We start from the raw sequence: 18,136 nt of genomic DNA, 5'->3' as shown, positions 1-18,136 counted from the left end.
TCTCTTCTTAAAAACTTCCAGTGTTGGAGCACTCACCACTTCTGAAGGCAAACATTCCACTGGTTCATTGTTCTTACTGTTAGGAAATTTCTCCTTAGTTTTAAATTTCTTCTCTCCGTGGTTTTAACTGTTGTTTCTTGTCTTGCCTTTTGGTGCTTTGGAAAATAGTTTGGCTCCTCATCTTGGTAGGAGTCTCTCAAATATTGGAAAAGTGCTATCATGTCACCCCTAGTCCTACTTCTCAATTGCTTTATTTTTATTACTTTATATTTTAATTATTTTTATTATGTAAAATATTTTTTTATTATTTTATTAACTTTATTCTTTTCATTTGCTGTATTCAGAGAACACCGCTCCCCTCCTTCAAATTGCTGTGGCTGATATATTTGGCTGCAATTTTTGAAATAAGATATTGTCAGAATTGACTTGTAGCAAGATGGGCGGTTAAATAATAAAATAAAATAAATCCTGTGAGGCCAGTTGGGCTGAGAGACAGAGAGAGAGAGAGTGACTAACTCAAAGTCACCCAGCTGGCTTTCATGGCTAAGATGGGACTTGAACTCTCAGCCTTCAGCTTTCAGCCCAATACCAACTGCAAAGTTCAAATCTTTTTTGGTATGTAAACAGCAAAAACTTTGTGGCTCTTTTAGTCCATTACTCCAAAACAATCTGAAATTGGAAACATCACATCCTGTAACACAAAGAAGACATATGGATACAAGTTTCTACATCTAACCACAGATTAAGAGAAACTGAGTAACATAAACAAAAGGAAATAACAGCATTTAAAGTCAATAGCACCTCTGGCTGTTATTTTGGAAAGGGCAGGATATTTATTTATTAAATTTGTTTGAAAGTCTGGTTAATAAAAAAAATCAAAATGGAGCTGCATTGCACATCACAGCTGTTATCTTGATTTTTTTTTCCCCGACCACACCTGTGGACGCTGCTGAGCTGAGCAAGCAAGAGGAAGACCCTCCATGATGAGGCGAAGGAAGAAGTGGGGACAATTCTGAGGGGAAAAATGAGGGAAATTATGTGTTTGCCGCCATCTTTGTTCAGAGCAGAATGGCTTCTCTTCAGGAAGGGTGGAAAACAATCCTCTTTCAGCTGACCTCCATTGAAATGAAATTATCTCCCAGATAATATTCTGAGCAAAATGTTTCTCTTGTGAGGGGGAGAACAAAACATTCCACCTTTTGAAATGCCCACATATTTAACCTTCCAAAGCACACCATTTGCCTTTTAACTTTGGGTACATGAAGTGCCGAGTGAGTTTTTGGAAAGCTTTTTTTATGCTAGGTGTCAAATTGCAAACCGGAGGTGGGGGGGGGGAGGGGAGAGAGAAGAGGCAGACATGATCTTAGGAGGCCTTGTTTACTTTATTTATTTATGTATTTATTTATTTATTACATTTGTTTCCAGCCTTTCATTCAGGTGCTCCAGCAGCTCTTTAGTTTCTTACCCCCCCCCCCCCAAAAAAACCCTGTGAGGTAGATCAGGCTGAGGGGGATTAACCTGAGTGTAAATGATGAGGGACTTTGAACCCAGATTTCCCTCGCCATTATCCCACCCCTGTCTTTCAAAACAGTACAGTAGAGATGTTGGAGGGCAGATCATATGACAGCCATTAGCTTCCATCTGTAAAAAAAAAAAAAAAAAAAGAGGGGCTCCTTTAACAGGAGAAATCTTTTCCCCAATTAATTATTTCATGGTGAGATGGGCGGCAAACAAGTTTGATAATTAAATAAATAAACTACAGTTTCCTGGGCAAGCTGTTCAAAATATTTTATCTTGGTAGCCATGTGGCTGTGGGGCTAAGGGGAAATTTCCTGCCTGAATGGGAATTTGAACTTGGCTTGTTTCCCTCATCATATTTATTTATTTAGTTAGTTAGCTATATTTTTTTATTTTCATTTTAACTCAATAACTCAAGGGGGCGAGCATATCTGACACACTCTCCTTCTGTTTTCCCCACAAGAACCCTGTGAGGTGAGTTGGGCTGAGAGAGAAGTACTGGCCCAAAGTCACCCAGCCAGCTTTTGTGCCTACAGCAGAACTTGAACTCATGGTCACCCACTTTCTAGCCTGGAGCCTTTAATCACTAGTTGTACACTATATATAGTGTAGCAGTTAAGATTAAACCAGGTGGCTGTGAGTTCTAGTCCTGCCCTAGCCATGAAAGCCGTGTGGGTGAGTTTGGGCCACTCTCTCCCAACTCACCTCAACACAATTGTTGCTGTGGAGAAAATAGGAGAAGGAAGGAAATATTAGGTATATTTGCCATGTTGAGTTACTTATTATAAAGTAATAAAGACAGGGTTAAAAAAAAACCTAATAATAAAATATATAAGAATGCTGGGCCTCTGAACTGTTTATTCTCGTTTTCTACCTCGCACCCAGTCCCGAATTCAAAGACAGTTATAGAGATGTCTACAGAAAGGAAGGGAAGAGGTCAAAAGATGGTGGTCATAACCCTGTCCATTTTTAAAATCTAATCCTACATGGGCAACTCTTTGCTATCCCAAAGGCACTTTATGCAATTGTTCTATACTTACTGAATTGGGAAGAACAGCCTGAGTTCAGTTCAAATTAAGCTGTTTCTCTCTCTCTGATGAGCTCAAATTGAGGGAAACCTAGGGTATAAAACCATTTAATTTTTTCTATTAATAACATGTTACCGAGTAGCCATTAGGCCAGCTCAGAATACAAAACATAAAATATGCAACAGTATTAAGATCATATGTTAAAAAATAAAAGACAAAAGAAAATGCAAATTGTATTTCTGTGTCGTCCCTACAATTTACCCAGATCCACAGAGGCAGTTCTCAACTGTATTTTGTTCAAATAAAGGGCCATGTTAGATGTAATTTTGGATCTAATCCAAAATCATGTGAATTTTGACTGCACATGAAATACATGGTTTTAATGTAAGTATCCCATTAGGCCATCTCATGTGCAGTCCAAAATAATGATTTTTGATTTTCTTAAATCACTGACATTCAAATACTAATGTATGTATTATGTCCTGTATCTCGGGCTCTGCAAATATAAATAGGTTTATCATGAGGGATTTGATTAAACTTTCCATATTAAACCATTGTGTCCAGTTGCCTAAATCTTAAGTAAATATCCCTAAGATGTTTGGGCATTTCTGTATTTAAATACTTGGCAATTTGTAAGGTGCATTTATCATCGGTGGTTCAGTTAAACCTAATGAGATCATTTTTTCTGTGATATAAATTCCTTAGATTTAATTTTTACTATTCTACAGGTTTTCATTTTTTTTGTGGAATATGAAGAAAATGAAAATCTGTATATATTTTGAAGGATGACAAGACGTAGTCGCATTTACAATATTTAAAACATTTAATATCTTATTTTTATGTATGCACATTGGTAGATCAGAAATTTACTCACATGAATTACAGAAGGTTATTAGTCATTAAGTTAGCTTATTAGAGACAAACACACACAAAAGTTTTTGAGACATGTTAATGATTAGAAGGTTTACTTTAATATTAGCTTTCGTGGATCTGATGCAAACATTTAAAGTGCTGTTGGCAATAGAATTTGGAAATAATTGCCTAATAATTTGCAAAAATATAGGAAAATTTGCAATATAGTTGTGTTTGGGGGAAATCTGTTAACGTTTCACTATTTTGTTTTTGGCAGGACAAGATGAAGCCTCTGGTTTCCTATTTTCTGGCAGTTTCTTTTCTTTTAATTATCTTACAAGAGAGTGTCCGAATGGAAGAATGCATCTTTAGAAAACTGGACAGGGAGGACAAAACATTTTGTAGGTAAGCTCATATTCCTTTATAAGTGGTATAAGGCATTTTATACCAATTTCCATTCATCATGACCATGACACCCATAAAGCAAATATTTTATACAACATCAGTAACATTTTCAGATTTAAGTATTAATCAAATGTACATAATTGCCTATCTCATTGAAGGCAAGTCTGGATAGTGCATATAATAATAATTAAAACAGAAAATATAAAAATAGAAATTGCAAATATAAAAACCATAGGAATAAATATCCTTTAAAAAGTGCCAAAAATTGTATTATATTTTTGCAGTAAGATATTAACATGATCCTAGAAATTGACTTTTATGTTCAATTTCTGACAGAGGGAATCTAGAAATTTTCTATCCAGAACTGGGAGATGTTGGCTGTACATATATTCCAAAGTGCAATGCCTATCGTAAACGGATCAGCAAGGAATGGATCAGCCCTGAAGTTAGATATCAGCAGGCAGATATGGTAAGAACTTAACTACTGTATGTCATTTTATGCAGACATTTCTGAGGGCAATTAGATATTTTCATTCATTTTCATACATTGCTCTTTTTTCTTAACACTGCCTATAATCACATCTGCAAAAAATGTATGCTTTGGGATGTTCCTCTATAGCATGTATCTGTGTTTGAATGTATATGCATACACATACAAATGAACCCCTACATGTGTCATTGCATGATGGTTAGTAGGATGTAGTGGGATTATCTTCAGCTTGATTTGTCCTCCACCCTATGGCTGGATTATTTTATGCTTCTTTGTATTCATTCATTTCTCTGGTGACTTGGCATTGTATTAAATTTGACTGATAAGGATTCTCTCTTATAAAATTTAGGATGAAGCGAATAGAGATCACACTCTGTAATATAAATACATTACAGAGTGTGATTCCTATCCACCTCATCCTAAATTTTATAAGAGAGAAGCCGTTAGTGGTGGTTTGAAGTTACAACGGCACTGAAAAAAATGACAATGACCATTTTTCACACTTATAACCATTGCAGTATCCTCAGGGTCACGATTTACATTCAGATGCTTGACAACTAGTTTATATTTATGACAGTTGCAGTGTCCCGGGATCATGTGATCATCTTTTGAGACTTTCTGACAAGCAAAGTCAATGGGGAAGCTAGATTCACTTAGCAACTATGTTACTAATTTAACAGCTGCAGTGATACACTTTACAAATGTGGCACGAAAAGTCATAAAATGGAGCATAACACACTTAACAAATTTTTCACTTAGCAACATAAATTCTGGGCTCAATTGTATTTGTAAATTCAGATACTATATTTCTCAGGATATGTGTTGTCAATCATGTAAAATCCTAGCTCCTTCCTATGCAGACACTGGAGTTCAAGGACCTCATGTTCAACTGTCAGAAATTGTGAGACATCCTAAAAGCAGAAGCAGAAAGGATTGTAATCTTACCATTATGGATTATTACTGTTCCATTACATCACATTTTATCTCTTCAGGGTCAGGCAGCAAGTATAGCATGATTACCTCTGAATGTGACCCATCCAACAGTGGTTTATATTGCACTTTTCTCCATAGAATTTTCCAAGCAGTCTTGAGCAAAATTTTCTCTGCTTGTGGTCATTACCAAGCCCAGCCAATTTGAAGAAAGTCTTCTTTCCTAACCACAAAAATGTGTCTACAATGAGGGGGTGAGCAGGTGTACAGTCATAGTGTGACTATAAGAAGGTAATGGTCTCCTGTGGTGAGAGCAAACAACATTAATCTAAGACCTGCTTTAGCTTGGAAAACTTTGAAGGCCTTGAAACTCACCCTTTCAGGAAACAGTTCAAGAAGTTGTAAATAATGTTGCTGCAACTGAACAAGCAAGGAGTAATGAAATACCACACAAATACCTAAATACACTAATATCCCCCCATTAAACAAGACCATGTATAAACTTATTTTTTTTAAAGAAACTAACAGAAAACAAAGAAAAAGATTTTAAAAACCAGACTAAATATGTATTTATATTTAGATAATATATATTTACATTAATATAAATGTATATATCTGCTTATATATGTATATACAATGTATATACATTTAATAAATATATCTACTTTATATATTAAAGAGTCATTGGTTTACTAATGAACACCACATACTAATAATATGTAGAGTAGTAAGTTCAGTGAGCTCTGATGGCATACATATCATAAACACAAAGGCAGGTGTACCAACTGTATTATAATTTCCCTGTGTGGAATTACTGGAGTGTGACTTGCTCCTGGAATGTGATAATGATGTTATCCATTCATTTGTGTCTGGCTCTTAGAGATTCTGTGGGCCAGGTCTCTCCACATCTCCTGATCTTACATTGCTTGTTTTAATTTTTCTGTGCTCTGTCTGGTGTTAGCTTTGATAGTGCCCAGCCACCGTGTTCTTTGGAAGCCTGGTTTCCTTTTACTACTAACTCTTCCAAACAGAATTGCTTTCTCCAGTGAATTCCCCTATATGACATGGCCAAAATAAGTGGGTCAAAATAAGGATATTGATGGGGAGAGGCTATTTGCTGATCTAGGTATTGCACAACTGTCAAACTCGATCATGTATCGTGACGTATCACCATATTTTTTGCCTTTGCGGAGCTGGGGTGGGCGTGGCCTATGCATGATGCATCCGGCCCATGGGCCACCAGTTTGACACCCCTGAGGTATAGAATGACAAAATGCTGCCCCATTGATGTGACTGTAGCTGTAGACTGGAAGATATACCTTGTTACACTTGTCCTCTCCCAAATGACCGAATCTATATCAGAGACTACTTTATTTCTACCTTTCTAGTGGAATATCTGCTGTCAGGACAGTTGTAATAGAGGAAGAATTCCACTACGATATTTGGACTGTTCTACTGTTGGATTGGTTGTGTGTTTATAGTCCCACATCAAGTCCTTAATAGCCTGGAAATACTCTGACTAAGAATAAGCAGGAATGGTGTCTTGTAAAATGTTTACAGTATTATAGTGGAGAAAAGCCACTAGATGACACTATTGTCCTTGTCATTACATTGCATAACAGATGAAATTTCCCTTAGGATGCTGAAGTTAACTCTGTTTTCCACTTACAACAACAAGGCATATCTCAGACTTCTGCTTTTTCAGAAAGACTGCATTCCAGTAATCCAAGTTATTTAAAGAAAGGGAGAGAAGTATTGTTTTTGTACTTGAGTTGATGTTTGCACACTCCCAAAGTCATTTTGTTAAATTGGGAGGTTATATCTCTTGTAGCCCTATGGAATATATTACTAAAGCCTATTGTATTTTTTGTGATTGTTGTTAAAGGTCCTAAAAATATCTCTCCACACGTGTAGGTCTTGAATCCTTTCTCAGGACCGCTCTATATATCCTAGGAAAGTATTTAGGCACAGTATTGTATAGGTTCCTTTTTCTCTACTATGTTTTATGCTACAGTAAGAGCTAATTTATTACTGGCTATGACTCTAGGGCTGATGGAATGACAGTGCCTGTACATCGTTCAATGTGTTTTTGTAATGCAGAATTAAATCAGCTTGCCTGTATGCATTTTTTTCCTGTTTGTCAGCCTTGAGGGCTCTTCTGGGTCTCTCCAGAAGCTCTGGGAGATAAATTAACAGAAGAGTTTCCTAGAGTGTGGTTGGAAAAAGATGGAGTCTGATTGAGCAGACTCATTCAGAGTTTACATTTGTGATTAGAAGAGTTTACATTTCTGATAAGAGTTTACATCTGTGATTATACTGAGGTGATAAAGATACCTATTTTCTGTGGTTACTGCATCTTACTGCAGCAGCCCTTTGTAAAGTGAGACTAATCCTGGGCCTACAAGTCTGGGGCAACTTTCCTCTCATTTCGATCTCCTTTTCTCGGGAAATTTGTTAAAGTGATCAGACCTTCAACTTCAAAGAACCCTGGGAGGTGCATAGACCTTTCTGATTCGGAGACTAGATTTGAATGAGTTGCACTTTCCCATATGGAACTAATGTGCAATTTAGGGGTCTTGCTAGACTTTCAGCTCTTAGTTGAAGAGCCAGTGAAAGCTGAAGGCAAGAAGGCCTTGACTTTTGATCTTCTGAATGAGCAATTGTGCTCATTTCTAGATCAGAAGACCCTTCCCACAACCACTCCTACTTTAGTTACCTCACATGTGGACTACTACAATTCTCTCTATGAAGCTGCCCTTGAAAAATACTTGGAAGCTTCAGCTGTTCCAAAATACTATTGCTGCTGCTGTTGTTATTTTATCCTTCCTTTTTTTATATATAACTCAAGGCAGTGAGCATATATAATACTCCATCTTCCTCCTGTTTTCCCCACAACAAAAACCCTGTGAGGTGGGCGGGCTGTGAGAGATAGTGAATAGCCTAAAGCCCTCCAGCTGGCTTTCATACCAAAAGCAGGACTAGAACCAGTCAGCCAAAGGCAAGACTAGAACTCAATCTCCTGGTGATTAGCCCAAAGTCACCCAGCTAGCTTTCCTGCCTAATATGGGCCTAGAACTCACTATATTCTGGTTTCTAGACTAGCACCACTACACTAAATGATTCTTTATGATGGAATGTGCAGATAACTTTGAGGTAACAAGGGGAAGAGGTGCTGCCTAGGAAACAATAAGACAAGAGAAGCAGGATCCCCCCCCCACTTAATAATTCCAATTTCCTCAGGGAAAGATTTCATTTTGTTTCTGAACAGAATGGCAAAAAGCCAGATTACTTTATTTGTCATGATTATTTTAGAATGACTAAAATACTAGGTTTTGAAAAGAATCATATGCAGTTTGAATATTGATGGATGGTAAGAAAACCCAATTCTTGAAATAGCATCTTTAGCATCTTCTGTGGCCTTAAATATTTATATTGGGGTTATCTGGTCATTAAAATGTTATACTTAGGTAGATTCTAAATCTTCCTGAAAGATGGAGGTTAACAAGATATGAAAGATCTTACTATGTACTATGTAATTGTTCAAGTGTCCCCAAGTGACTCTACATATTAAATAGGTTTTTCATTGCCTGTTACATTCAGTCAGCCAGCAGAGAGCATAGCATGGATAATATATCTACAAACCTCCTGTCTATAAGCTATATGTGGCTCACTTTTTAATTTCTCCCAAATAACTTGGTAAATTTCCAGACAAGTGTCTCTTGAATTACAATAAAAAATACATAAAGTGCTAAGATTTGGAGAATGTGATAATATATTTTAAAACATATATCAGGCAAAGGAAGAAGTATAATAAAATGAAAAATATGGGTTTGAGATTTCAAGTTCATGGTGATTTTAAGTAATTGATTTATTTAAATATATCTAACCCACTTTATATCAAGAGGCAATTAATTTAAAAAGTCTTCAACTATGATCACAGGGCATTTGGCAAACAGTTTATCAAGTGCTCAAAATGTGTTTAGGGGTGGGTGAGCTGGCATGAGATCTTATGATGGGTGGAAGCAATTTATGAGTTGTGAAGCACCCGTTCCAAAGTCATTGTGACTATGAACAGTCGTTAAATCAGAGGTCCTCAACCTTTTTTGCACCAGGGACTGGTTCCATGGAGAGAGGTTTTTCCACAGACGAGTGTGTGGTTTTGTATGCTGCCTGTATCCCATGGATGGGGCTTTGCTTGTTAGTGCAGCCCGGTTGCTGGCATGCCATGGCCCAGTACTGGTACACAGACCGGGGGTTGGGGACCCTGCGTTAAATGATCAGTTATAAGTCAAGGACTATCTGTAATGTAAAATAAGGGATAGGAACATTAAATGGATGTAGGGGAATGTAAACCATATGTGGAAGACTATATCAAATTACGGAGCACTCTGATATGGTAAACTAACTGCTCATCAAGCCTACTTTATGGCACAGATCATCATCCAATGAATTTTGATTCCTGCTGCACCAAATCAGGCAACACAGTATGTTGTAGCAGATAAGCAGATTGTCTCTCCAGATAAGGCATCTTCCTATATCAGCCTTCAAGGCCAACTGAGGGGATATTATGGTATCGTGCCAGACTAAATCCCTCTGGTGTTTAGCTATTTCAAGTTTAGTTAAGTATGAAATAGGGGAAGCAGAGTACCTATTGGATTTACTGGCAATAAAATTTAAAAAAAAAATTGAAAATCATTCATTATTAATGGGCAAGAGGGAAAAAAAAAGATAGTTTGAGCCAAAGTTGAGCATGGTCACCCCATAGCCTAGCCTCCATTTTCCTGAAATCTGTCTCAAGTAGTAGGATAACATTAGAGACACTGTTTGGGACTTGATGGACTGATCTCAGAAATGTGGATTATACACAGTCTAACACAGTGGTACTTAACTGCTTTGAAACTCAGCAAATTTGGTACTCAACGCATTTTGACATGCACATTTTGTCCTGGTATTCATTGTTTGGTAGTCAACATAGAAACTAGAACTTGTCAGTGTCAGCTGCCCTGTGACTCACTACATTATTTATTATGGGAAAAATTTGTTTGGTACTCATCATTTTTAATCCCAGTTATCAGCCTGGAATCAATTAACGATGAGTATTGAGGTACCACTGTAGTGCAAAGTAGGAGAAGCTGCCAAGCTAAGGAATATAAAGAGGTTTTACTGTTGCCTTAGCTTCAAATAATGCAAGGGCTGCAAGATATAATGGCTATCTCTTGTCTTGTTTTTTTTACTTTAGAATTTTGTTTACAAGTTGAATTTAAGTGTTCTTTTCCTTTAATTAATCTTTAGTTTCTTCTAGATCCCCTTTAGCCTTCAAAATCCCATCCTATCATGTTTTTCTAAAAAGAAAATGAGTTTTCCACAGGAAGGATTTTTATAATTAATTTCAGGTTTTTATTTGAATTCCATCTGGATTCTTAGTCCATTTTAACTTTACAAAGTCAACAGTCTAAACACCCTCTTGTTTTTTATTTCAAAAATAGTATTTTTCCAAGTTCTGAAAATTGTTTTTACAAATTCTTTCTTGAAAAAGGAGACCCAGCAAGGGGGGTTTACAAGCTTGCCATTCTGAAGGCTCTTAATATTTCCAAAGCAACAAAAATAATTCCAAAGATAATTAAAAATTGAGACTCAGATGAGCTTTTTTGTCCATAAAAGGGTGTGTTATGACTAGGAGCTTAGAACTCCCAGCTGCTCAATTCCTAAGCTGTGTGCAAAGTCTCAGAACAGAATAACAAAATTGGAAGGGACCTTGGAGATCTTCTAGTCCAACCCCCTGTGCAAGCAGGAGACCCTATACCATTCTAGACAAGTAGCTGTTCAGCATCTTCTTAAAGCTTCCAGTGATGGAGCACCCACAACTTCTGAAGTAAAGCCATTTCACTGGTTAATTGTTCTCGCTGTTAGGAAATTCCACATTAGTTCCAGGTTGCTCGTCTCCTTGATTAGTTTCCATCTATTGTTTCTTGTCTTGCCTTCTGGAGCTTTGGAAAATAGCTTGACCCCCTCTTCTTTGTGGCAGCCCCTCAAATATGGAAACACTGTTATCATGTCACCCTGGTCCTTCTTTTCACTAGACTAGACATACCCAATTCCTGCAACCGTTCTCGATTACTGCAAAATGTCTGCTCATGAAAAGTGGCTCCCTGAAATACTGTCTCGTAATCTGTCCTTTCTCCAGGGAGATTTTGTCAGGCTGGACCCAGCATCCAGATCACCGATCTCTGATATAAATTCCATCCTGCTTCAGAAGGAATATTCAGCTTACTCTAGCACTCTTCCTTTTTCTGCCCCCTCTTGTCTTATGGAATCTGAGATGGCAGTTGAGCTCTTTTGTGTATTTTCAGTAAATAGTCCCCATGAAAATTTCCTATTGTTGTCAGAATGCAGAACTAGCCCCAGGTATTTCAACCATCTTGTGGCTTTCTGTGTTCCAGAAAGGGCTCTTGGAACCTTTGAGCAAGTGCCATAGATTGGAAATGTCCTTTGAAACACCCTGAGATCCAGCAGTCTCTTGCCCTTATGGCCTTCCAAAAAGCTATAAAGACCTGGCCTTTGGGGAACTATGAGGCTAGAGTCTAGGAAAGCTATACAGTTTGTTTGCACACATGGGTGTGTACCATGTTTGGGCTGCTGGGAAGGGTTTGGTTGGTTTTTTTAAAAAACTTTTTTTATGTTTGTATTGTTTTATTACTGTCTGTGAGCTGCTCAATATTGTGATACATAAGGTTCCATAAGGTAGGTGGCTGTACAAATCTTTTAAATAAATAAGGAGAAATCAAGCTGTCTCGGGAGCTTGTTCAATATTGATCTGGCTTAGTTTTCTGATGGAGACAAGTGGAATTCTTCATACAGTCCAGTGTTCTTTCTCTTCATCATATTTTGGTAAATCGTCAGCCTTGCAGGAGGAGACATGCCTGAAATTTAACTCCTTTTTATTTATATATTAATAATACAGTCTCTTTTGGGCCCAAATTTTCATCTTACTTTTTTGATGAGTGAGATGATTTGAACTGAATTGCACTGCGTTGCGGGGTGAACTCCTATCTCTCACCTCAGTTTCTGTCCACCTAGCAGTTTGAAAGCATGTTCTGTGTGAGTAGACAAATAGGTACCACTTTGGTGGGAAGACAAATTGGTGCTCCATGCAGGCAGTCAGATTCCTGCTGGCTCTGAACCTTCCCGTTGTAATGTCTGTTTGCAAGTTGGCTCCCTGTGGCCTTTTTAGCATAAGAATGAGGAAATACATTTTTATATAAATAAGAAATGTAAAATAACCCTTTCTCCACTTTGGGGATGTTGATTAGAATGGAAGTCTATGTTATATTAATTCTGTAAGTGGAATATACTTCATGTCACATATTTTAAGGATGGGCATATTGGTTTAATTAGAATATCTTGGACAACTGTTCCATATTATACATTGGTGATTTTTGGAAAAGCAACATTAACAAAATTGCATTTTATTGTAAATACAGTTATTCTAAAAGTTTCAGCTATGCTTGTTTTTTGTTTAAACCACCTTGTGTACCAAATGGATTAATATTACTTATGCTCTCATGGTTTATATAGATGTAAGATGTAATATTCCAGTTTTCAATCTGTGATTGAATAACCAAAAATGGCCAAGTTTTTTTAAAACAAATCTCTGAGGTATATTATAATATTCATGAACAGAGAATATTAATTCGTCAGAAAGTTTTCCTGTTGCCAACCACGATTCCTTCAATAATGGATACACAGTTGCTCAATAAGAAGTTCAACTTAGACTGAAAACATCTGGATAGGTTGGTAATACTCCTTGTCTTGCAAACACCTCAATATTGCTTTGCTCAACCAAAAATAAATTGGAAAAGAAAATTGAACATTGCATCAATTTGGAGCAAGTTTATAAATTCTGCAGCTAAGCAATCCCAATAGAAGATGATAGATCGCCAGCAAACATGCAGTCCGTGTGGTGATGTATAGTCGCATTAGCTGAAATGCCGTATTACATGATTCTGCTTTATTACCAGTGTTGGTGGCAGACAGAAAAACAGATTACACTTGAGATCAAATCGATAGGAACTTTATTTACTGGCCTTTTAAAAACATATTTCTGCACTTTATAAAAACATACGGTAGATGCTATTGATAGAGCTTGTCTGCTTGTTAAAAAGCAATTTACCCACAGCAATGTTTTTAAGCTGCAATTTATGGCATTACTTTTTAACCTACTCTTCCACATTTCTCTTTTTATCATTACATTTGACGACTTTCTCAGAGGATTCTATAGGTTCTAGCCATATTCACTTAGGTTAAGAGTGTCTGCTTTCTGGAATATGTTTGGTTTTACTTTTACTTCACTGATATATTTGGAGAAATGATGATATCCATCACCATCCTCCTTTACTCCTCCTTGATTGACATGCCATAAACAAGAGGGAAGGAAAACCACATTCTACCAAAGAGTGAGAATAAATTTATGCATACTGCAAAAATCTTGGTTCCTGCAATTTATTCAGAAAGAGAAATTGTCCAGAGTACAAATTTCATGATCTCTCCTTTCTTTGGAGAGATTTTTATCAACTACAGTGCTGCATCCAGATGAAGTTGAAATCATTTATGTCTGCGCTACGTAAATTTATCAAAATATTCAACTTACTAGTTAATAGAAACTTTTGCTATCTAATATTAAGAAATCTGGCATATACAGAAGTATTATTGGACTAGGCTAAGGTGAACTGATAATGTATTTTTAAAGAACCTCTTTGCACGAATAGGCATGGTAGAAATGTCATTTCTTATCCATAGTATTATTTATGCTTTGACCAGAAACTTAAACATCTCAGACAACATATTCCATTGCTCCAAGCAGAGGAAGGATAACTTCACTGCAGCCTATTTATTCAACCTTTAAGTATGCATTTCGGAGAGAGATTTGTGTATTTTAAAGCTGCAGAATGTTGATGGGTTTTACTTTGATCTCTTTAAACAGTCTATAGTAATCAACACTTAAGCCACCTTGTGTGAAATAATTGCATAACAAATGCATAAAAACAAAATGATTCAACAAATGACAATTAGAACTTGTGATATACAGAACAGATGCACTCAGTGTACCATATTATAATGTGTTAATACAAGATTGACAGCACAATAATAGAAGAGAAGAACTACTCAGCCTATAATTTTAAACCAAATGTGAGGCTGTCCATGGAACTCAAATTCTAAGAGGCTATAAAATCAGAGAACCTGCCACAAAAGTCAAGAAGACTCATTAACAGGTTGACTGAATTGGAGGTGGAGAGGAATTTCTCATGTTGGGTGCATGCAAGCTACTACTTCACAAGTTTGGGGGGGGGTCTAGAAAAATGAAATCTAGAAAGAACAGTTAAGCTGCCTGTTTGTTTATTCTCCCTCTCTCTGTGTATATATGTATGTGTCTGAGTGTGTATATGTATATGTATGTATAACTTTTGAACTCCATGATCTCTCTGGAGAACAGCGTAGAGTATGTTAGTTGTTAGATTCAGAGGGTATTGCCCAGTTTCTACCTTGGAATACTGGTGATAATGCTAAGATGGGTGCCATGCAGAACTTGGGAACACATTTTAAAATAATAAATAGTTTTAAAGCTGCAGAAAAAAAATAGAGCACCTCCAGATTGGTAAAAAAAATTCAATTATAGAAGGTGATTTCTCAGCTGCATAGTTTGTATGTCTCCATGTGAAACCTGGAAAATGATTTTGAATTATTTGACTATCTTGACTTGCTTGATTTTGCGGCCATTTAAATACTATATATGAGATCTAGTGCATTTAACAAAGACCATTATTTTTGCCTGTTCATAATTTATTACTAGCCCTTCTTCCTTACAGTAGGTAGCAAGGGAGCTTAAAGCACAGTTCTAAGTTAAATTAGAATCTGGGATAAGAAAACTACATTATCATCATTGGGATAATTGCTAAATATAAGTCTAAACAATAACACTAAGCAATTATGATCAAAGATAAGTTTTTGCTAGGAAAATGCAAATCTTACAGGAATAGGAGAAAGGCAGTAGGGAACTCCATTAATGAAGCAGCTGTGAGTGTGTGAATATTATCTCTGAGATGGCACTGAATATCAGGTTACAGATGTGTTCTCAGCATGGAAGTTTTGCCAAAATGCAGAAGGCAAAGGAATCCTCTGTGCAGCTGCTACATTCTATGCTCTTCCTGAAAGCTCCTTGCTTCCCCTATTTCCCAGCTTCCTATTTACCTATTTAAAAGCCTTTGATAAAAAAAAGAGTAATTCTTCTAAATTAGGGGGATCCTTCTTTGTTGCCAAGCTGCCTGTGCAAGTCCTGGGGTTTTCTTGCTTTTCTCCTGATGCCACTGTGATGGATTTTCTATTTAACTGGAGGTGGAATGAAGAGGAGGATCTCAATTAGACAATGCATGGTGGGAGGTGGGGGAGAAAAGGAGATTATTTTGGAGATGTATTCCCTGCCTACAAATTGCAGTTTAGAATGTGACAAGTTACAAAACACTTGAGTCATCTTTCTTTCTTTCACCCCCACTGTAAGAGGTGAGACTGCTCCCCTCCCTCCCCCTCTGTGACTTTCTGCAGCCTACACAGAGGATATCTCTGAAACTCTGTTTATGTAAGCTGTTCGGATTTTGCTGAGCCACAGCCAGCTAAGGAGATGTTGTCAGTTCTGAGGAAAGCCCACGTCTGCCCACACAGGAACTCCCAGGCTGGGTTGTGTAACAAAGATGAGAAGGTGCTTAAAAGCAGTACTTCCTCTGGAACAGGCAGACTTTAGCTTTGGCTAGTGCTCTTGAGTCACTTTGGATGTACATTACCTTCTCTGCAAATGTTTATTTAAAATGGGGCAGTATGCTCTGCTCAAGAGGAAGGAAGTAGCACATGTACCTATTTTGTATTTTGATACACGTGACATGTTACAACATGAAACTGGCTCATTCACCTTCACAATACCCCAAAGGCGATTGGATCTTGCAGGGTTGACAAAGAATCTTGATATTGCATGAATACTGTTGCAACATTTGCTGTATGTAATATCTTGATTTTAAACACATCTGGGATCAGTGGAAAAAATAGGAGTAGAGTTGTGCTTTACCCTCTGTACCTAAAGAATTGAGCTGTTTGCCCAGAAGTATTATATCCTTTATGCTGGAGACTAAAAGCCTCTATTAAGGGCTATTTATATCTCCAGCATTAGCTGCAGTCAAATGGCTGATGTCAGATGTTGATCCTTGTCCTATGTTTCTGTCTGTTAACAGAAAACAACAACTTGCCTACCTCAGCCGTCTGCATCTATCACTGAGTAGATGGAGCAAAAATGTTCATCTGATGGAGGGGTACCCTTCCCCTTTCTTTTCTCATTGTTGATGGACAGAACAGTGTCCCTCCATGGTTATCTTAGAAGGCATGGAAAAAGTCCTTTCCACGATCCTTAATATGCTACCAACAAATACCTGAAATATACTGGATGTTAAGGGAGAATAGATAGGATGTGGGTATTATATCACTCCTCTAAGCTGCAATAATTTTTTCCCCACTTGCTGTTTCTGATGGTGATTATAGTTGCTCAGGGAATGGCTTTTTCCAATTTTACAGAAGGAGAAAATAGAATGCTTCCTTGCCTAAAGACACCTTAGTGAAATTATGACAGAATAAAAGCCTGAAGCAGGCTGTTTCCATGCTAATTATTCAAAATCAGTGCCACTCAACAATCAGTTTCTATGGAGATTCCAGATGATGTCGCTGCCAAACTGCTGCAGTATAGTTTTTTTTCTGGACTGTCATCTTCTTCTTTTTAAAGCTAAGTTACAGTAATTTATTAATTGCAATTGCCTTTCAGCTTTCTGATGTGACCGGCATAATGCCATTGTGATACTGCTTGCAGAGGAATGATTGATGACATATTCCATCAGCTGCATTAGCTTTCCTTACTGAAGCACTATTGCTTCCATTTGAACTATCCCCTTCATCAACTTCCAGCGAGATTGTAGTGGGGAGAGTCTCAAACTGGTGAAGCCTCCCCAGTTAGCCTCCACTGCTGTTTTTGCTGGAAAGAGGCAGAGTGTAAAGGTGGGCAGGTCTTGTAAAAAGCAACACGTAAGTGGAGAAAATATATTTTGCATCAACTTTTTACCCCTCTTGGATTTTAGTTTGTACTTTCAGGGTATGTAACCTGGTGCTACAGCATCTAATCACTTGGATTTCTGGGAGTAGGTACAGGTAGTGGTGCTAGCAAATGCTGGGCAATATTTTCCCATCTTGCTAGTGGTTTAACTGTTGCAGGGGTGTCAAACTGCCGGCCCATGGGCCAGATGCATCATGGTGAAACCTCGCCCACCCCATTGCCGGCAATGGGAAAAAAAGTCGCGATACGTCGTGACACATCATGTGACGTTGCAAATTTGACACCCCTGAACTCTTGGTTCACTCTCTTAGAGATACAGTTAATGAGAGAGTCTCAGAGACCACTTTTCCTCTGAGCAGTATGAATCTCTCTGATTTCTCAGTGTATAGTCACATCAATGTATAACACATTATCACAGAAGTGTCTTCAGACAACACTGGCTCCCTTGGCTAGGAAACAAAGGTGAGTACTGCCCCCTAGAACCGGACACAGCTAAACAGGGGAAACCTCTATATCTGTGTTTGTGTGTGTATATGTGTGGGTACATGTGTATGTATATCATGATTAAATTTGCAGGTGAGTAGCACAAATACATCTGCATTAACTCCCAGATGTTGTCCATATGTAAGCCATAGAGCATATGACATAGGTATAGGTATACCTGATAGGTATGACGTGTCCATGTTAAGATTCCAAAGCGTTCACAACTATAAAAAAGAAAGGCTAAATCATCTTCCTTCTGTGTAAATTAGCATTATGTTAAAAGTAATTAAC

At 37.5% G+C, this 18,136-nt stretch overlaps 1 protein-coding gene across 2 annotated transcripts in view; it reads left to right on the top strand.

Moving 5' to 3' along the window:
* The window catches only part of PEBP4 (phosphatidylethanolamine binding protein 4), a 160,424-nt gene that overhangs the window by 527 nt on the left and 141,761 nt on the right, over positions 1–18,136 (top strand). For both annotated transcript variants that reach the window (XM_039354297.1, XM_039354296.1), the window contains exons 2-3: positions 3,676–3,803; positions 4,140–4,272. In XM_039354297.1, the coding sequence (XP_039210231.1) occupies positions 3,682–3,803; positions 4,140–4,272 (255 nt within the window). In that variant the 5' untranslated portion in view covers positions 3,676–3,681. The remainder of the gene's footprint in view (positions 1–3,675; positions 3,804–4,139; positions 4,273–18,136) is intronic.

This window comes from Crotalus tigris, unplaced genomic scaffold (genome assembly GCF_016545835.1).
Source record: "Crotalus tigris isolate CLP2741 ecotype Arizona unplaced genomic scaffold, ASM1654583v1 scf7180000018549.3470463, whole genome shotgun sequence".
In the NCBI taxonomy this organism is placed as follows: Eukaryota; Metazoa; Chordata; class Lepidosauria; order Squamata; family Viperidae; genus Crotalus; species Crotalus tigris.
The sequence above is the reverse complement of the archived record's forward strand: the minus strand, read 5'-3'. Positions and strand labels throughout refer to the sequence as shown.